The 21,787-nt window shown below is 42.7% G+C and overlaps 1 protein-coding gene across 1 annotated transcript; it reads right to left on the bottom strand.

Moving 5' to 3' along the window:
* Positions 1 to 1,742: 1,742 nt before the first annotated feature.
* On the bottom strand, positions 1,743 to 15,795 carry LOC119823806 (E3 ubiquitin-protein ligase TRIM31-like). The gene is made up of 7 exons (XM_038343861.1): positions 15,385 to 15,795; positions 14,500 to 14,595; positions 12,141 to 12,375; positions 4,873 to 5,010; positions 3,601 to 3,675; positions 3,100 to 3,141; positions 1,743 to 2,263 (listed from the first exon to the last, which is right to left on the bottom strand). Exons 1-7 carry the CDS (start codon positions 15,793 to 15,795, stop codon positions 1,743 to 1,745), a joined length of 1,518 nt encoding a protein of 505 aa, XP_038199789.1.
* Between the last annotated feature and the right edge of the window lie 5,992 nt (positions 15,796 to 21,787).

Raw genomic sequence — 21,787 nt, forward strand, 5'->3', positions numbered from 1 at the left:
CTTTGAGGCAGGACCATGGCCCTGCCCATAATATCTAGGCTGAGCAAGGTATCCCTCCAGAGAGAATGAGTTCCAAAAAGCCAGAACAAGCAGTAGCGATAAATCCTGGTGCCACTGCCAGTGACCCCACAGTCTGCCTCAGTCATACATCTGTCACCCACATTCAGAGGATCTAGTTTGGTTCTATGCTGGTTCCCTCGCTGTCAGACCAGATATGGAAGCCTCTATTAGCTCAGGTAAGTGTTTCAGTGGGTATCCCCATCATGGTCTTGACATCTTTGCTCATATTCTCACACTTTTCTCCCTTTGACTGGACTTTGAGAGCTCAGTCCAATGCTCCACTGTGGTTCACTGCATCTGCTTTCATCTGTTGTGAATGAAGGTTCTATGGTGACATTTAAGACAGTCAACAATCTGACTAAAGGCTAGGCCAGGTCAGGCACCCTCTCCACTATTGCTTAGTGGAGATCATCCTTGTGGATTCCTGGTAATTTCTCTAGCGCTAGGTTTCTTGCTATCCCCATAATGACTCCCTCAATCAAGATATTTCTTTCCTTGTTCTCCCTCTCTGTCCTTTCCCCCATTTCGACCATTTTGAGGAAACAAAAATTCTTTTTTTAAATTGATTTTTTATTGAGTTCTACATTTTTCTCTTCTCCCCTCCCCGCCTCTTCCCGCCCCTCAACCTTCTTCCAAGGTCCCTATACTCCCAATTTACTCAGGAGATCTTGTCTTTTTCTACTTTCCATGTAGATTAGATCCATGTTTGTCTCTCTTAGTGTCTCATTGTTGTGTAGGTTCTCTGGGATTGTGATTTGTAGGCTGGTTTTCTTTTTTTTTCTGGTTTTTCGAGACAGGGTTTCTCTGTGGCTTTGGAGCCTGTCCTGGAACTAGCTCTTGTAGACCAGGCTGGTCTCGAACTCACAGAGATCCGCCTGCCTCTGCCTCCCGAGTGCTGGGATTAAAGGCGTGTGCCACCACCGCCCGGCTTGTAGGCTGGTTTTCTTTGCTTTATGTTTAAAACTCACTTATGAGTGAGTACATGTCTCAGGCAGAAAGGGGCCTTATATTTTCCAATGGGTTGTTGATGAAGTGTGACCACTTCCAGTCCTGTCCTTATATGAAGGGCAGTGATGGAAAGCCTTGTGGTTCGTATCTGGAGAGTCTACTGTCTTCTTTATTCATGGAAAGAAGCATGTGTATGGTGTGTAGGTTGTGTGGTGTGTGTAGTGTGTGTAGGGTGTGTGGGTTGTGTAGGGTGTGTGGAGTGTGTATAGGGTATGTAGGTTCTGTGGGGTGTGTAGTGTGTGTAGAGTGTGTAGAGTCTGTGGGTATGTAGTGTGTGTAGGGTGTGTAGGGTGTGTTGTATGTGGGGTATGTAGTGTGTATAGGGTGCATGGGGTGTGTAGGGTGTGTACAGTGTGTGGGGTATGTAGTGTGTGTAAGGTGTGTAGTGTGTGTTGGCTGTGTAGTGTGTGTAAGGTATGTAGTGTGTGTGGAGTGTGTAGGTTGTGTTGGGTATGTGGGGTGTGTGGGGTGGGTAGTGTGTGTTGGGTATGTGGGGTGTGTGGGGTGGGTAGTGTGTGTAAGGTGTGTATGATGTGTGGAGTGTGTAGTATGTGTAGGGTATGTGGGGTGTGTAGTGTGCCCGAGCAGGGCCAAGCTTCATTTCTGCCACTTGCATCTCACTCATTCATGAGGGATAAGAGGGGAAGACAGTGAGGACCCACATGGGTGCAGCCCTAGAGGCTCAAGGTGATAGAGCTGCGGGCATTTAGGAGCCCAAAAAGGGGGAAGAGCTGTCTGTCAAAGGAAGTTTGGAAGGTGTAGATGTGTTTGTTACTGATGGCATCATAGAAGACAACATCTCCACGATCATAATCCACAAAGACACCCACTTTCCTAAGACTGATTAGGAGATTCTCCTGGATACTGAAGTTGGTGATTGACTGACATCCAGAGGACGAGATCTTCAGTGCCCACAAGCAGCATGACTCAGAGTTCTGAATCTGGGACCCCTGAGGCAACTCGGCAACCACGCCCACTATGCCAGCCCTACCTGGGGGTCCCTGGATTTCCACCTCCCACAACACACGGCCTGAGGAGAGGCCTGGGGAGCCCCTCACACAGTGGAAAGGATAGAATTGTCGAGGTTTTGCCTGCGTATTCAATGTGCTGTCGACAAGGTACAAGCTTGCTTTCTTTAGATCCTGAGAGAAGGTGAGGTTTGGGTCAGCTGAGGTCGAGTCCAGGGTCACAGGTACTGTGGGAAGATAAAGAAGAGTGAAGAGGGATAGTTTCAGGCCAAGTCCTCCAGAACCCTGCTTTGAGCTTCTCATGATGTAGCTAGAGGGAGAATTTCTCCTTCAAATTCCAGTCCCTGTCCTCAGAGAAGACTCCTGCCTCTTTCTTTTGGTTTTCTGAGGAGGGGGTCTCGTATAACCCAAGCAGGGCTGAAATTTTCTATGTAGCTAAGGACGATCTTGAACTTCTCATCTTTCAAACTGCACCTCCCTAGTGCTGGAATTATAGATGTGGGATACCATGCCCATGCTCCCTAAACCCCTGTCCAGTACCTCTCCCCACTCTCTATCCCCAGGCCTCAAACTTAGCCCCTGATTTTTTGAGGTTCTGTTCTGTGGGTGCAGAGGGGAGCTCCCCCAGTCCACGTGGTAGTAGAATCATTTCAGGAAAAGGTCTTGAACCAAGGTCATAACACCCTGGACAATTTGGATCTTCTAACAATGAAGATACATCTCCATTTCCACATTTCCTGGTTCTCATATGGCAAACAGTTGGGGCTGCTATGAGAGGTCAAGGTTCAGCCTATTTTTCTAAACTGGATTTACCACTAGCCTGACTTTCTAAAACTGAGTTGCTGGGGCCCAGAGGTGACTCAGCTGACAAGGCCTGTGCCCCCAAGCCTGACACCTGATTTCAGCCCAGGAACCCACATGTTGGGAGACTGACTTCCCCAACTCATCCTTTGAATTTTCTCTCCTGTATCAGAGCTGTGAATGAACAGAACACTTTGGCCTGGCTACCTAGAGGTCCCTTGCTTTCCTATAGGAAGCCCCGTGTGCCAAGCACGAATCCTACCTGAGGTGGGCAACTTTGAATTATTCTTATGTGACAGGCACCCTAAAATTTGAGAGAGAAAACAAATTTTAGGTTAATAACAAGTGGTAATGAATTAAAAGTCATATTGGGGATGAGCAGCTGATCCTGGCTTTTATCCTGACTACCCTCAAAGCTGAACCAATCCCATGACATCATTACAGGTCTTGTCCCTGTAGGTCTCAACTCCTCAGCTTTGCTGGGCTAAATAAGCCTGCTAGGTCAGCTCCAGTTACAGACTGAGCTGTCTGCACCTGAGCCTTGTGCAATGAAGAAATAAATCTATAAATTTCCATTCATTATGAACATTTTTAATTAATGGAGTGCCACTATGATTATCTAAATATAAAATAATGAAACAATTTGATAAGCTTGTTCTTCATTGGTGCACACACACACTGGACCTTCCACCCTTAATCTCCCATTGAAGAGAGATCTTGTATTCTTCACTTTCCCCAAACAGCAGGGTATGCACACACTTACAGTTCTCCTGGTCCTCTTTACTCAGGCTGTTCAGGAATGTGCTTTTATCTTCCTTCCCCTCAGTCTTCAGGTTGTCTGTGAGGAGAGAGTGAAGGAGATGGAGAGTCCACAGAGGTTAAGCAAGCAACGGGGACCACACAATGAGGCACTGATTGCTGATGTAGGAAGAGGTGGTACTGGGATTTCTCTCATAGTCTCAGTGGAACAAGAAGGCAGCCAGCAGGGAGAGCTGCCCTAGGGTCTCCCTGAAGTGGCTCTTCAGTACAGCCAAGTCCAGAATAGAAATATTAGGAGCCACAAGCATAAGCCACTGAATTTGGTATTTTCTCAATGCTATTTTTGAACCCTAAAAGACCAGGGCATGCTGACACTCTGGAAGCTGACACAGGAGGATGACAACTTTTAGTCCACAGTACATAGTGAGTTCCAGTGTCTCAAAATGAAAGGAAAAGGGAGCTGGAAAGAGGCCTCAGTGGTTAACAGCACCAGGGACCCAGTTCAGTTTCCAGTTCAGCATCCACTGAAACTCCAGATCCAGGGCATCTGGCACCCTCTTCTGACCTCCATGGACACCAGACATAGACACAACACATGCACACAAAACACCCATACAAATAAAATAAAAGAAACATTTTAAAAAGAAATGAATAAAATGAATTTAAATAATATGTTTTCTTTAGATCAGAATGTTAAACATACTGCCATTTCAGCATGTCCAAAAAAAGTTGAGTGCTACCTGGGCACAGTGCTGGGTGCTGGAGTCCCAGTTACTCAGAAGATCACTGTGGTCTTCCATAAGAGACTACCCTGGACAATGTTTCTGTTTAATTTTGTTTTCATTGCTATATTATATGCTCTATTTTAATATTAAGTCTTTTGGAGTCAATGTGTATTCTTTCTTACACTATGTGTGAATGCTGTGTTTTGGTGCCCAGGGGTACATGTGATAAGCAACACCCAAATTGGGAACATACTTCTAGTCCCATGTTCACCACCTAGTAAACAAGGAAAATTTCTGAGCTAAGAGGTGCTTTGACTCTGGGGATGTAGCTCAGACTGCAGAGTGCTTGTCAAGCAAGCACGAAGTCCTCAGCAGTAAACCTGATACAACACACCATGAGAAATTTTCACATAATGGTTCTTTGAAGGTATTCAGCATTCAGCCAGGGTTCTGAAAGGCTCAGGGGCTGGCACCAGAGATGACAGGCAGTATCTGGGGTGATGAAAAGAATCCTGATGCAGGAAGCACAGGAAGTGGCAGTCACATCTTACCTGTTAATTTGTTCAGGCTTTCTATGATGGACTCGTGTCTTGCTTTTGCATCATTAATTTTTTTCTCCAGGTTCATAGGAACTGGGGTTGGGTTGTGAAACTCAAATTCTCTAGTCCTGTGAAGATATGTTGATTTGACTGGTAATTTTGAAGATAGAATGTGGGCAGGAAGGACCTGGGAGCTGGTTCCTGGGATGGAGGCAGAGTGATAAATACAGTCTAGAGACAGGGAGCTGAGTGTCAGGGGGTGTTGACAGAGATTTATTTCCACCTGGTCCTTTAGCCTTTCAGTCACAAAGAAACATACAGAGGTCTACATTAATCATAAACTGGTTTGTGCTAATAGATCAGACTTCTTATTAACTCTTATAACTTACATTAACCCATAATTCTTGTTTGTGTTAGCCACATGGCTTGGTATCTTTTATCAGCGAGGCATTCTCATCTTGCTTCCTCTGTGTCTGGGTGACGACTGCAGAGTGTGCCTTTCCTCTCCCCAGAATTCTCCTGTTCTGGTTGCCCTGCCTCTACTTCCTCCCTGGTAGTCCCGCCTATACATCCTGACTGGCTACTGGCCAATCAGCATTATATTAAACTAGTACAACTCATAAAACTTTGCAGGATAAAAGACCATTGTCCCACAGCAAGGGGGCCAGGACAGGAATGCAGGGCTGAATGAGATCAGACCCAAGAAAATATGGAAATGAAGATGGGAAATGGATCAGAGAAAAGTAACGGTGATGTCGGTGTTTCTTCTATCTATCTGATTATTTCATTGGTTAATTAATAAAGAAACTGCTTGGCCTGATAGGTCAGAACATAGGTGGGTGGAGTAGACAGAACAGAATGCTGGGAAGGAGGGAAGTTAGTCATATGCTTCAAGCAGTCACCATGACTCTCCTCTCCGAAATGGATGCAGGCTAGAATCTTCCCGGTAAGCCACCCCTCGTGGTGCTACACAGATTACTAAAATTGGGTTAATCAAGATGTGTGAATTAGACAATAAGAGGCTGGAACTAATGGGCCAGGCAGTGTTTAAATGAATACAGTTTGTATGTTGTTACTTTGGGTGTAAAGCCGTGCGGGAGCAGGGCGGGATGAAAAGCAGACCTGGCCGCAGGTCCATCACTACAAGATGGAACAGGAATTAGGCAGGTAGAGTAGGAAACCCAGAGTTCACCCCAATTGACCAAGAGGAATATGGGAGGAGAATGCAGCTGGGAAAGAAAGACTGTTTTCTGTGTGATTATTTCAGGAGTCTGAGCAGCCAGGAATAAACAAGCAGCCTCAATACAACAGATAGCACTCCAGCATTGCCTGTTTAATCCACGTAAAACCTGAGAAAGCTTTAAAAGTAATTTTAGACAGAAAAGAACATAGTTAAGCACAGCTTCTTGGTAGCCAGCATTTTGCTAATGACATGCCACAGCTTTTTAAAGAGAGGTCTTCCTGATTCAGTGGTAGCATAAAAGAAAAAGCTGTGCAGTTTTGAAATGGAAGCTTTCTGGGCCATGCTGCCCCCACGAACTTTGGTTCTTTCAGGAGGACAAGCATTTAAATGGGGTTTGTGGACAGCCTGATGCAAGTTACTTGGTGGCTTCATGGGCCAACCAGTTATCAGAGTTGAGGTGGTAAGTGTGGCTCCTACCCAGCAGTCTCAGAGGTAGTGACAAACTTCCACCATGTTGGACTGGGCAGAGCAAGCAGGCAGGGCCCTGTTTGTCCTAGCAATACTGCTGCTTAGGTTTTTAAGAAGAGCTTAGCATTTTAACAATTTGTCCTGAGCCGGGCGGTGGTGGCGCACGCCTTTAATCCCAGCACTCGGGAGACAGAGGCAGGCGGATCTCTGTGAGTTCGAGGCCAGCCTGGTCTACAAGAGCTAGTTCCAGGCCAGACTCTAAAAAAGCTGCAGAGAAACCCTGTCTCGAAAAACCAAAAAAAAAAAAAAAACCAATTTGTCTTGTTCAGAAAAGAAATACAGATACACAATAAGGACAGATTCAGACATAAAAGACCTCTAAATGAGACATGGTGTGTTTAAAAAAATGTACGTAGGCTTGGGAGAGAGAAGAAAAGAGTACAGAGAGTTATAAAAGGAAGTAAATGGTTTATAAAAAAAATAATAAAAAGGTAGTCTTTAAAGAGACAGAGTTTAGACTGTCACAGATTAAGGAATAAATAAAATAAAATTAAAAAGAAATAGAGTAAGAACATAAAACATGTAAAGATAGAATATACATATAGAGTCTGGATTATATATATTATTTTGTTTTCTTTGAATTTTTTGACTGTGAAGAAGCTAAGTACAGAGACACATTTCACTGTATGGATGCTAAGTTAAGCCAACATAAAGATACCTTGATTTCAGAATTTGGGTCTTAGTATTTGTTGCTTTGGAAAAGAGGTTCTTCTCTTGTTTCCACAGAGGATAAGAACCTGTGGATTGTTTCCAGACGAATGTGGTTTGATGGACCACCCTGGAGGTTTCCACAAACTCCCCCCCCCCAAAAATACTTTTCCCAACAAAAAGCAGGAAGCAGTTTGGAAAGAACTATGTTGAAACTCCAAAATACTGTTTTTAAATGTTTCTTTACACTTAAAGGAGAATATGCTATAGAGATTTTCATTGGTATGGATCTTTAGTGTAGGAGGTCCTTCTTTCTCTATGTTCCTTGTATTGGTTAATGAATAAAGAAACTGCCTTGGCCTGATAGGGCAGAATTTAGGTAGGCAGAGAGGACTGGACTGAATGCTGGGAGGAAGAAGGACAGACAGAGTTCAAAAGCCACTATGGAGCCACCCCCAGAGTGAGATATGCCAAAATTTAGCAGGTAAGCTACTGCCACATGGCAATACACAGATTAATAGAAATGGGTTACAATGTGATGCAAGAGTTAGCCAATAAGAAGTTAAAGTTAATGGGCCAAGCAGTGTTTTAATTAATATAGTTTCTGTGTATTATTTCAGTTCTGGGTGGTTGGGATGAACAAGCAGCTTCTTGTACCAGATCTTGGCTTATTGCTATAAATTTAAGGTCAATTTTGTTATATGTTTATTTCTGTTATTGATTAAGGTATTGTGTTTGTGTAGCTAATTTAAAAATGCTATGTATAATTTAAAAATATAGGTTAATAGATAATCATTTGTAATAGTCAAGCTTGTAGTCATGTTGTTTAAATATATAGAGTTATATTTCAGTTAAATAGATATTCTTCAAATCTTTCAGAGACCTTCAGAATATGGCATTAAAAAGGTTTTAAGAATTTAGACTTCATGACAATGAGACATATCTGCTCCTGGAGGCACCAATTACTTCTACAGGAAGATGGGCATTGAAGAGGCTCCTTATGGCATTGGTTAACCGTTTCGGCAAAAAAGTGTTCCTGCCTGCATGGGTTGGTGCTATGCTGTATGAATTACACATGCACAGCCCACAGAGAAATTACTACTGAACTTGTACATAGGTAAGATGATACTTTGGAGTTCCTGTTCCATGAAAGGGTCTGCTAGATATTCTGCAGGACACAGAAGAAAGTGACTGATAAACTGCCAATATAGGCAGAAATGCCTTTGAAATTTCCTGCTTCATGAAAAAGTCTGCTGTATACTATGGCCCTATAGGCTGGAGATAGAAGCCAAAATGGTACACAAGAACTATGGGTGACTTTCCAGGCAGCAGAAGTCTCTGTCATTTCTAGAGTTTTGACAGTTGCTTACAATGCACTTCCTGCTTACTTAGGTAATATTCTATCATTCTGGAGTTCTTGATCAAGTTGAAGAATAAATAGTTAGGGCTGGAGAGATGGCTCAGAGGTTAAGAGCACTGACTTCCAGAGATCCTAAGTTCAATTCCCAGCAACCACATGGTGGCTCACAACCATCTATAATGAGATCTGGCACCCTCTTCTGGCTTGCAGGCATATATACAGACAGAACACAGTATACAAAATAAATAAATAAATATTTTTTTTAAAAAAATGAATAGTTATAAATATAGTTTTCCTTAGTTAAGATTAAAGATAAAGTAGCTATAAATATTATAACTGTAATTCTTGCTTGATACCTGTTTTGTTATATGTAATTTTACTATGTTAAAGTTAAAACCTTCATTTTTATATAAATAGAGAAGGGGAGGTGATGTGAAATTCCTGTCTGTATTCTGTGAATGCCATTTGTGAATAAAGAAACTGCCTTGGCCTGTTGATAGGGCAGGGTAGAGCTAGGCAGGGAAAACTAAAAAGAATGCTGAGAGAAAGAAGGAGGAGTCAAGAAGAAACCATGGAGCCACCGCCAGAGACAGCCATGCCAGAACCTTGCCGATAGGCCACAAGCTTCATGGTAAAATATAAAATACTGGAAATGGGTTAATACTAAATGTAAGAGGTAGCTAGCAATACAGTTAAGTGATTGGCCAAGCAGTGATTAAAATAATATAGTTTCTGTGTGATTATTTTGGAAGCCTGGGCAGGCGGGAAAACAAACACTGGCTTCCTACTACAGATCAAACCCATGAAAATATAAAAATAAAGATGGGAGATGAATCAGAGAAGAGAGAAGGGACAGGGAGTAGGGAGGTAGAGTAGGAAACCCAGGGTTCACCCACTTGACCAAGAGGAATATGGGAGGGGAGTGCAGCTGCTCTAAAGCTGGGTGTTGGTGAAAAGAGCTGTGCCCAGCAGACCACATGCTCCTGTGGCCAGCTTGGTCTTCCCCACCTGCAGCCTTAAGAGTTTATAGCCGAGTTATTGGAGGATGTGAACATATTCGGATATATATTGAATGTTGTATGTATGAATGAACCAGAAAGCACAGTGCACTTGGGATGCCCATCATACCTGCCCAAGATGTCATTGATGCCCTGGAAGAGAAAGAGAGAACAATGTCAGAGCTTGCCTGAGTCACAGGCACCAAGAAGGGGTTCAGACTCAGCTGGAGGCAGAGTGAGAACACCCCAGTTTTCCACCCTCTCCTTCCTCTCTCTGTCTTTCTGTCCCTGCTGTCTCTGTCTGTCTGTCTGTCTGTCTGTCTGTCTGTCTGTCTGTCTGTCTGTCTGTCTGTCTGTATGTCTCTGCCTGCTCTTTTCCCTCCCATTCCATTCTGAACTGCTACCCCCAAAGCTCCTGATACAGTTGGGATAGTGTTTACACCTCAGCAGACACAGAGTGAAGAGAGAAGAAAGAGTGGCGTTTGGGAGATCGGTGTTGCCTCTGATATAGAACCAGGGAGCTCAGCTTGGCAGTGTTGGGATAAAGGTGGGGTGGCTCTCCATGGTTCTTTAAAGAAAAAACAGAAACCAGGTGTGTTAGTCCTGGGAAGTAGGTGTCCTATTATTCCTCCCTCTTGGTTTTGTTTGTTTGTTTGTTTGTTTTTATCTGAGACTCTTTAATGTATCTCAGGCTGGCTCGAATTCTCTGTGTAGCCAAGAACAGTCCTGAACCACCAAATCTTCTGTGTCTGACTCTGAGTGCTGAGAGGACAGGAATGCACTAACACCTAAGTCCTCCTCACCAATTCATTTTTACTATTTTAAATCTAAGACAGTGCTCTTAACCAATGAGCCATCGCTCCAGCCTTATTTTTATTGTTTTTAAATTGTGTGTGTGTGTGTGTGTGTGTGTGTGTGTGTGTGTGTGTATCTGTATGTGGGCATGTAAATGAGAATGTAGGTACCCTACAAGGCCAGAGCGATCAGATCTGGATCTGCAGTTACAGAAGGAGGTCAGAGGAAAACTTGTGGGAATTGGCCCCATTCTTCCACCATGTGGGTCTTGGGATTGGTGGCAAGTGCCTTTGCACAATGAGTCTGAGAGATGCTTTAAAGAAACATGTGTGTCCACATTACAATTCTAAACTGTGAGCTGGGTGTAGGGGCCCATGAAAAGGGCTGGGGAGATCAGTAATTCAGTGTTACCTTGGTCACATGACCTTTGTCCTAACACTGCCAGGCTGCCTGGGCTGCATGAGATCCTGCCTCAAAGAACAAGATTAAAAAACTCTAGATTTTTTGTGGCTCTCTTTCTTTTTCTTTTCCTCCCTTCTTCTCTTTCGTGTGTGTGTGTGTGTCTGTGTCTGTGTCTGTGTGTCTGTGTGTCTGTGTGTGTGTCTGTGTATCTATGTGTCTGTGTGTCCAGTCTGTCCTTGAATTCCAGTGGTTCAGGGAAGCCTCCTACCTCTGGAGTGCTAGAATTACAGAGGTGAGCCACCATGTCCAGCTGTTTGAGATAGAGTCTTGATCTTTGTTCCTGTTAGCCTTGGACTAGCAACAATCCTCCTGCCTCAGTGCCCTGAGTTATGAGAGGAGATTTGGTTAGGTCAGTGGTTCTCAACCTTCCTAATGATGCTGACCTTTAATACAGCTCCTCACGTTGTGGTGACCTCCAACCATAAAATTATTTCCATTGCTATATCATAACTATAAATTTGCTACTCTTATGAATTGGAATGTAAGTATCTGATATTTTCTGGTGGTCTTAGGTGGCTCCTGTGGAAGGATTGGCGCATCCCCCAGAGGGATCAAGACTCACAGGTTGAGAGCTACTGTGTTAGGGGAAACAGGGCGGCAGTTGGTGGATTAGTTCAGGAAAGCAATAAAAAGTAATAAAGCAGGCCGGGCGGTGGTGGCGCACGCCTTTAATCCCAGCACTCGGGAGGCAGAGGCAGGCGGATCTCTGAGTTCGAGGCCAGCCTGGTCTACAAGAGCTAGTTCCAGGACAGACTCTAGAAACTACAGGGAAACCCTGTCTCGAAAAAAAAAAAAAACCAAAAAAAACCAGTAATTTATACACGAGGCTTATTAGAGGAAGGGCGTGGTGAGCACTGGCCCTTGGGGTGGAAAAGCATAGAGAGGAACAATGCACTATATTGGAGAGAATATGAATGGAGCCTTGTGGGGAGCAACAGGCTTAACTTTAAAACCTGGACAGGAAGGACCTTTATCAAAAGTGACAGCTTCAAGTAAGAAAGGTAAGGGTCATGGATTCTATGGGGTTGACAGGAGCCTCAGGCAAATCCCCAAAGAAAGGAAAGTATCTGACATTTATGTCCTTTAAGGGAATGGTAGGAGTTTCCCAAAATTTCATTTTAGGGGACAACATGAAGGAGTCTGATATTAGGAGTTGTTAGGACACAGTATAATACAGATTCTTAAGTATCTTTCAGAGAGAGAGAGAGAGAGAGAGAGAGAAAGAGAGAGAGAGAGAGAGAGAGAGAGAGAGAGAGAGAGAGAGAGAGAGAGAGAGAGAGAGAGAGAATGGCTGTTCCCAATGCACTGACCTCCAGTAGCTTCATGGATGACGCTTGTAGCCTATTTTTCAGGGACCTTGTGAGGTTTCTGAGGGTGGTAAGCTGTCCCTCTGTGACAGAGACATACTCTTCTATCAGCTTGACTCCCTCCTGCTCCAGCCAGCTCAGCCTGGACAGGAGGAATCTCTCTTCCTCGTCCAGTCTCTGGCGCACATGTTTAAATTCCTCAAGGATCTTTAGTTTCTCTAGATGCACCTGGGCCTGGGGGTAAGGGAAGGGATGAAGAGATGAGGGAGGAATGAGAGAGGAACCCCCAAGCTTCCTTTAAGCCCATCATTCACTTTTTAAATCAATCAACCATCAATCAATCAATTAACTAATTGCAGACAAAGTCTCCCTATATAGTTCTGGATAGTCAGGAATTCATTTAGAGCAACAGGTTAGTCTTGTATTCATAGAGTTCCATCTGTCTCTGCCTCCTAAGTGCTGGAATCAAGGGCGTGCACCATCTGACACAATTCATACTTTAGAAATATGTAAAGATTATTCTGAGACTGGTTTAGAATGGGAGGGGCAAGAGATCAAAACACTTCCTTTGTTCAAAGATTTAGGCTCAATGACTTTTTTTATCCTTCAAGGATATCAGTCAGATGCACAACTAGAAATCTTAGCACTTGGGAAGTGCAGACAGGAGATTTAGGTAGCCAAGGCCAGGCTCCATTCAAGGCCAGCCTGGATTTCTTGAATCACGCTCTCAACACACAAACATCACCATTAAAAACCCAGAATAAGGCTGTAGTTCAGTTGAGAGAGTCCTGGCTTAGCATGTGTGTGGTCCTGGATTCCATTCTCAGCACTGCATAGTCTGGGAATGCTGTTATAGCCCTGTAATTCCAGTACTGGGGGAAAGACAAAAGAGTCAGATGATGAAGGCTATCCTTTTTCTGTATAACAATTTCTAGTTTGTGCTACATAAAATACTGTGTCTAGGAGCTGGAGATATGGGTCAGTAAGGGACTTTGTTGTTCTTGCAAAGAATTCAGATTCAATTCCCAGGACACATATGGTCGCTCACCACCATCCTCTTCTGATCTCCTGGGTACCAGACATCACCTGGTATACATACATACATGAAGGCAAAGCATTCATTCACATAAAATTAAATCTAAAAACAAGTAAATAAAAGATTCTTAAAAGTCAATGGGGCCGGGCGGTGGTGGCGCACGCCTTTAATCCCAGCACTCGGGAGGCAGAGACAGGCGGATCTCTGTGAGTTCGAGGCCAGCCTGGTCTACAAGAGCTAGGTCCAGGACAGGCTCTAAAAAAGCTGCAGAGAAACCCTGTCTTGAAAAACCAAAAAAAAGAAAAAAGAAAAGTCAATGGGGAAGAACATACACAAATGAGGAAAGAGAGAAAGGAAAGAGGAAAGAGAGAAAGGAGAGAGAGACAGAGAGACAGAGAGAGACAGAGGCAGAGAACTCTCCTCAGTTTAGCTGCCTTCATACTGAATTTCCCATGGATGGACCTGGAGAGATGATGCAGGGGTTAAGAATGCTTCCTGCTCTTCCAGAGGACCTGAATTCAGTTCCAGCACCTATGAAGAGCAGCTCACGATATCTGTATTTCCAGTTCTTCTGGTTTCTGCTAGGATTTGCACACACATGACTTTCTCTCACACATACACATAGATAAAGGTAATGCAAAAACCTTTATAAAAAAGTAAACAAAATCAAAATCGGGTGGAGATGTTTGGTGGTATCATAGTCTCTTGTCTTTTCTTACTGTGTAATCAGTCTCTAGTGAAAAAGGGCTTGTGTGAGCCAGTGTGTGTGTGAGTGTGTGTGTGTGTGCATGCATGTGTGTGTGTGTGAGCCAGTGTGTGTGTGTGTGTGTGTGTGTGAGCTGGTGTGTGTGTGTGTAAGTATGTGTGTGTGTCGTGTGTGTGTGTGTCGTGTGTATGTGTGTGTGAGAGCCAGTGTGTGTGTGTGTGTGTGAGCCAGTGTGAGTGTGTGTGTATGTGTGTGTAAGTATGTGTGTGTCGTGTGAGTGTGTGTGTGTGTAGAGTGTGTGTCGTGTGTGTGTGTGTCATGTGTGAGTGTATGTGTGTAAGTATGTGTGTGTGTGTGTGTGTGTGTGTGTGTGTGCGCGGTCCTTACAAAGCCTGCTGTGTGTGGAGGAGCAGAAGCCCTCCTGGTTCACTGGAGCAGCACCAGGCAGGTAGGTCAGTACAGCTCAGAAGCGTGGCTCAGGACCACACCCTCTGCTCTGCCCTCACCATCTTGTCAGCAGGACTTTGTTCCAGCTTGGTGTATAAGGAGTGCTCAGACATGTCCTCAACAGAGACGCTCAACTTCCTCAGACGTGTTAGGAGTGAGTATTTCTTACCCTGAACACCTGGATTGCTCCTTCACCTTCCTTTTTCTCTTTAATTATTTCCTTCTCCATTTGCCCCAAATCCCGGAGCTGTGTCTCAATCTGCACCTGTGGGGAGAGGATGCTTCAGTCAGGGTCTGCTTCTAGGGAGGCAGAGAAGATATCCCATGGTACTGATGTCATTATTAGCAACCCCCCTTTCTTTCTTAGGGATCAAAGCAATTTTCTCCTTGTATTATGTGATCCTGAGGGTCAAAGTCAAATCCTCAGACTTGGTGGCAAGTGCCTTAGTCTCTGAATTATTTTCCCTGCCCCCAAATGTAGGGCCCAGGTCTGCCCCTGCTTCTGGGGTTCATCTTGAGGACAGTTTCTGGTCAGTCAGCTAAAACATTCTGTTTGTTCCTGTGCTCCCTCTGCCCTGCCTGGTGATTACTAGTAGGGCATTCTTTACTCCATCTTTGGCGTGGTAATTTCCCACCTGCCTGGGGGGAATTCCTTGTGCAGCAACTAGGTATATAAGTATTTCCCCAAAGTTGAATAAACAGCATTCAGCTGATCGCCTTTCGAATGGCCCAGGTCTCTTGTGTGTTCTTTCAATCTCCAGGCCCTTGCCCAGCTTGCATACGGTACAATGGTGCGTGAACTGTACCAAGAGGGTAATGCAGAATAAGGTGTTACACCCAAAGTACTATTCTGATTATTCTTCTTGCCTTGTATACAGATTGGTATTTCCCAGAACCTGGCTCTTTGGGCTCACTGGGCCCAGCTGCCAACTGCCCATTCAAGTGTTAAGAATGCAGCAGTGGGTGCCAACCAGATGGAAAAGACAGCAGCTCCCACATCCCCAGAGAGTTCTACTCTGCTGGGCTGGGGACAGAGAAGGAGGCAGGTGCCTACCTTGTAGTTCTGGACAGCCTCATCTATCAAGGTAACTTCATGGGTTTTGTGGTCCTTGGAGTCACGACAAACCAAGCAGAGGAACTCTTTATCCTCCTCACAGAAGTAATGGTACTTTTCCTTGTGCTTCCGACATCTTGTCTCTTCTTCTGGTTGGACTTCAGCAGGATCCATTGCCTGGATTTTCTCTGCAAGACTAGCCAACTGCTTATTGGGCCTCAACATATTCTTATTCACAGGGAGTTTGCAGAGGGGACATTGGAGGTTTTCTGTAGTTTTCCCAACTTGATTGATGCATAGCAGGCAGAAGTTGTGCCCACAGTCAGAGATGACAGGATCCCGTAGAATTTCCTTGCAGATGGGGCAGATCACATCCTCCCGTAGTTTGCTGGCCCGCTTTAGGCTTGCCATGATGGAGCAGCAAGGCTAACTTGATATGTAAAAGCCCAGAAGTCCGAGGCATGCACCAGTACTGGGAAGAGAAAATGAATCAGGAAGCAGAGGCTATGGAGCCTCCCAATTGGAAGACTAGAGAAGGAAAAATGAAGAGGGGGTTAAGTAAATGAACAACAGAAAACAGGAAAATTAAATGGGAAATAATGTAAAGAGAAGAAAACAGTCAGTCCTACCTCACTGTCTCTCAAGAGCAAACAGATACTGTGAGTTCCTGCTTCCTATAAAGTAGAGCAAGGTTTCCTGGACCTTGAACTAATTATCTTTACAAAGCAGTTGTCTGGTAACAGAAGACCCAAGTGTTAAAGTTCACTCTACTACAGGTAGGGAGCGGAGGGCTAAGTGGCATTTCAGGGAGGTGTGCTAACCCCCCTAGATCTCTTACTTACCCCACCTGTCTTCTGGTGTTTTTTTCTCCCTGTCTCTAGGCCATCCTTTGTTCTCTTTGGTCTACCAGTTTCTTCCTCTGTCTCTGTACTTCTTAGATCCCCAGCTTGCCAGATTTGTATCCTTTATCTTGACTAGGAAAATATGCACTAGTCGCTCAATACTTCACTTCTTAGCCCCTCTTCTTTCTCTTTTGTCCCCAGTATCACACTGCTTCTTCCTTTCTCTCCCCCACTTTCCTGGTTCCCTTTTCCCCCACCCCTATCCCCCACACCTTTCCTCTCTTCTGTCATTAAAAACCAAACTCTTCATTATTCAATTAACTAAAAAGACTTTGGTTTATTTATCTTAATTTCATGTGCATTGTGTTTTGCCTGCATATATGTGTATACACAATGTGCATGCCTAGTGCCTACAGAGTAAAGGAGAATATTGTCTCTCCTATGGAAACTGGAGTTAGAGCTAGTAGTAAAGAGACCATGTGGGTGCAGGAACGCTAGCTATCCTAGAGCTTGCTCTGTAAACCAGGCTGGCCTTGAACTCAAATTCTTTTTCTGATACAAATTTCTTTTCTGATACAGGGAAACTGTGGTAGGGGATCTGCCTCTCCTGAGGACCACATCACACTCCTTCCTGCTGCAGTGAAATGAACTGGCAAGGCAGACCCAGGTTCGGAATTCACTCTCGTTCTTGTAGTTGGCCCCACACAGGGCCGTGAAGCCCGCTGAGTCCTAGCCCCACTTGATTCCTGTTCTGATCTCCTTACCAACTTCATGTATGTGCAATCTTAATGTCATCTCATCACTTCAAGTTCAGTGTACCTTCTAAATTATTCTAGCCTGAACTGCTGGAACTGCCTACAATGAAGCAATGGGGTGGCTCCTTCAGTTAAATGTTTTAGCAGACTGTAGGTTTCTATGTGGGCAGTAGGTGGTGCTGCCTCCCAGGATAGGACATGGTTAAGGCCTGGAAGCTGCTGCCACTGCCCTGTTCTCTCTCTCTCTCTCTCTCTCTCTCTCTCTCTCTCTCTCTGTCTCTGTCTCTGTCTCTCTCTCTCCTTATTTTCTATATGATGTATGTTCACTTTGTGCTTACTGCCCACAGAGGTCAGAGAGCATATCAGATTCTCAGTAACTTGGGTTCCAGGCAATTTTGTGTCGTGTGGATGCTAGGAACAAAACCTGGGTGACACTATAAAACAATCCCACAGCAGTTCAGAATTAGGATAATAAAAGCGTTATTTATTTAATGGGAAAACTTACAGATCACCATCCTAAGCAACAGTCCTCTGAGCGCAAACAGGAACAGAGTCTAGCATCCAGAATGGGAGCTGGAAGCAAGAGAGCAGGCACACGGTTCTGGCTGCTTTTTAAAGTATAAGAGACCATGCCCCAGTGGGTTGGTATCTTAAAGGCTATTGGCTGAAGGAGCAGAATGTGCTCCCACAGCATCTCCCCTTTTTGTTTAAACAAGAGAGCTCCAAACCCAATACAAATCTATATACACTAGGAACAGATATCAAGTATAACTAGAATTACATCTAGCATAAAAATATTAAGCAAGGAACATATGATAAATGTTTTAATAAACAGTCTATCCTATGTATTCTAAGTATTGTATAGGAAATGGCTTGGCTAGATAATAAGAGTACAGTAACTACGACTATCTAATCTTCAACCCCATTGAGGGCCTGTAATGCAAGATAATATTACTTGAGTCCTCAGGAAGTACAATGAAGTAGCTTCCAAAGCAAGCAACATATTACTGAGACAATTAGCTACCTGAGCAAAGTCTCATTTTGCAATGTTGAAGCAACCAACTTCAGTTAGGTCTTGTGTAACTGACAGACCATTTCCAGAGGCAGGAAATTTTTCAAAAGCATTTTACCCTGTCTTGGCAAGATTATACAGTGCTGCTTATCCATTTCTGGATACTATGTAACTTGTCAGTGGTTGAGGCATTGTCAGTTCCTTGCCCAAAGGTCAATATGCCAAGAAGAAAACAGGTTCAATTGGTGTGTCTTCCTGCTCAACATTCTCTTGGGAATCAACTGGTGCTGTCACAAGCAGTCATGTCTCATGTCAACAGAACCCTAAATTATTTAAATGCCATGTTCTACAGATTCTTGGAGTGGTTGAAGAATACCTATCTAGACAGAATATAATCTCTATGTATCTAATTAATCTGACTGTATGTATAATAAACATTAACAACTATTGACCTTTATAATTTAAAGAGTAAAATTTCATGTAAGCATATTAAATAATCTGTAAACAAATGTGCAATAAATGAAGACAATGACCTCAAAATGTAAACAGTCTATAAGTATCTTGATTATAGGTAGTAGTAATATATAATGAAATATGAAAATTTACCCTAATAGTTGTATCAATATACAAAACGTTTTAAACCAAGGCAGAAACAGGCATGTATGCAATCTAACAAAATAACTTTGTATTTATGTACAAATAATGTAAACAAGAGTAATAAATATAATTTGAACTTCTGTCAATGTACAAAACTATACCAATGTAAATTATCCATAAATAATAGATCACAAGTATTCACTCTATTACCCAATATTACTATCCCCCCTTTTTGTGAACCAACCTAGTTTTTTCCCCAACTCTCTGTCTAGTACAAGTAATAATCAACAATCCCTAAACAGTGTTCCCAAGCCTATGAACAAATTTTTTTTGGGATAGGGCGCGTCATCTTCTAGAATTGATTCCTGCTGTCATGTGGTGATATTTTTTTAATGGGATCCTGCAAAAATTAAGTGGTTGTTAAGTTCCAAAATTACTGTGTAGTATAGTTGGAAACAATTTCTGAGCAGTCAGTAGTTTTTTTTTTTAAGTTCTAGTTTGGAATTCAGGGCAGAATATGAGAAGCTGCACCAATTCAGCAGCTGGTACACAAAACGGTGTTATATTAGTGCTGTCTACATCACAATGTCATCTCAACTGGAGCTGTTTGGAGTGGATGCTGTGGGACCCCATCTTCTTCCTGGAAACTTCAAAGATTACTGCAGAAAAAGATCTGTAGGAAAATCTATTGTTCATCATGGAAAACATAAACATTATTCATATAAACATACATACAATGAAGAATATAATATAGACAAAATAGGCATGGAGTAAGTAAAAATTTTCTTAAAGTCTTCCTTCTGTCCCGTACCAAATGGCTCCTGATAGGAGACAGAAACTCTGGATGTTCCTTTTAACAACAAGCTTGGATTTAGAGAAGTGCAGAGAAATTGTCCAATTTGAAAACCAGCTAAATATATGAATATATATACATATATGTGTGTGTGTGTGAGTGTGTGTGAGTGTGTGTGTGTGTGCATGGATGTGTATATAAATGTAAGTGTAAACAGTACCTGGATTCATAAACCATATTCTCTTTTCTAGATGCTCTTTAGTGGATAGTTATTTTTTCTTCTGTCAGCATTCAAACAGCCATGGTCTCTTGAATTTTTGATGACGTGTAATTTTCCTGCAAAGATAAGAGCAGAACCCTACCCCAACCCTATACGGCTTTCCTTACCACCTGTATAGTTGTCACCATCGTGGATGAGCTGTCATTTCTCTGTTTCAATAGGTTTCTCCTTTTCAAAATGAATCTTTATTAATTTTTATGGTATCCATAATTTTTCTTCTCCTGTGGAAACAAGAGCAAAACCCCTTCCCTAATGCAGCAATCTCCTGGTTTCCATTGTGAGGTCAACACATCCCTGAAATATACTCGTTGATTGGATTCAGAAATTCTTTCCATTACCCACTGCCTCTCTGCTGCTGTTGTTCCTTTCTCATTAGCGTTAAGAAAATTCAAAGTTAATAAAGCATTATACAATCTATTTCTGGGGGTATATTCCATACCTTTCTGTTTGTTCAGCATATCCTTTAAAGTAGGATTTGACCTTTCTATAACTGCCTGACCTGTAGGATTATTTGGTATACCTGTAACGTGCTTTATATTATAATAAGCAAAAACTGTTTCATTTTGTTAGATACATATGCTGGACCATTGTCTGTCTGTATTTGTGCAGGAATGCCCATGATGGCCATAACTTCTAATAAATGTGTCATTACTGAATCAGCCTTTTCTGAGCTCAAAGCAGTTGCCCATTGAAAACCTGAGTATATGTCTATGGTGTGGTGTATATATTTTAATTTACCCAATTCCAAAAAGTGGAACACATCCATCTGCCAGATTTCATTCCTTTGAGTACCCTTGGTTACTCCCTGCAGGCAACGGTGTTTGATTATAGAAAGAGCAAGTAGGACACCTCTTTATAATCTCCTTAGCTTGTTGCCATGTGATAGAAAACTCTTTCTTTAAACTTTTGCTATTGACATCATGCTTTTTATGAAATTCAGAGGCCTGCAACACACTTACAATCAATAATTGATCAGTTTTTGCGTTATCTTGTGCTAGAGGACCTGGAAGACCCATATGGGATCAGATGTGTATATATACATAGGACAAAGCCTATTCCTGATTATGTCTTGCACCTGGATGAATAATGAAGTCAATTCTGTATCATCTGGTATAAATTCAGCTGTTTCAGTATGTAAGACAACTCTGTGCATATTGTGAATCAATAACTATGTTGAGAGTTTTTTTAAAAAAATCCCTTAGTACCATAAGAATAGCATATAATCCTGCCTTTTGGACAGAATTATAAGAGCTTTGTTCCACCTTACTTATTTCTTCTGATTTGTAACCTGCCTTCCCTGTTTTATTTGCATCAGTATAGAATATACGGGCTTCAATTACTGGTGCATCACATAAAATTCGGGGAAGAATCCAAGAAGTTCTTTTTATGATGTTAAGTCCATTGCTTTTGGGATAATTGCTATTAATTTCTCCAAAAAATTAGCACAAGCCCTTTCCCAGAGTTCATTGTTTTTCCATAACTTTATTTCATTGGCAGTAAAACATACTATAATCTCTGCTATACCTGCTAATTAACAAAGTCTCAATTTACCTTTTATAATTAATTCAGAGAGTTTTTCTACGTAAGTTTTTATTTTTTTTACTTGGTTTATGTGGTAAAAAGACCCATTCTAAGATAATATCATCCCTCTGCATTAAAATTCCTGTAGGAGAAATTCTGGAGGGCAATATGACTAGAATACAATTAAGATTTGGATTCACCCTATCCACATGTGCCTTCTGTAATTTCCCCTCGACAATCATCAATTTCTTTTCTGTTTCAGCAGTTAATTCTAATGCTATAATCAAGGTGACCAAGACAGAGGCAGATGGATCTTTGAGTTCAAGGCTACCCTGGGCTACACAAGATAATACAGAAACAAATCCAGGTGTTGGTGCCTCACCTTTAATCCCAGTACTAGAGGGAATATTAAATGAAAGGAGAGAGAAGCTTAGTCTGTTTAGTTTGTGATTGCCCAGCCTTGGTAGAGGTAAGACTTCTCTAGGGGCTTGGCTGCTTTGCTTTTCTGGTTTTCTGGTTAAACCCCAATTTCTCCCTCTGGGTTTTTGTTATTTGTGCTATAGGCGGTAGTGGCTCATGCCTTTAATCCCAGCACTCAGGAGG

The sequence above is a fragment of the Arvicola amphibius genome, chromosome 9 (genome assembly GCF_903992535.2).
Source record: "Arvicola amphibius chromosome 9, mArvAmp1.2, whole genome shotgun sequence".
NCBI classification, from domain to species: domain Eukaryota; kingdom Metazoa; phylum Chordata; class Mammalia; order Rodentia; family Cricetidae; genus Arvicola; species Arvicola amphibius.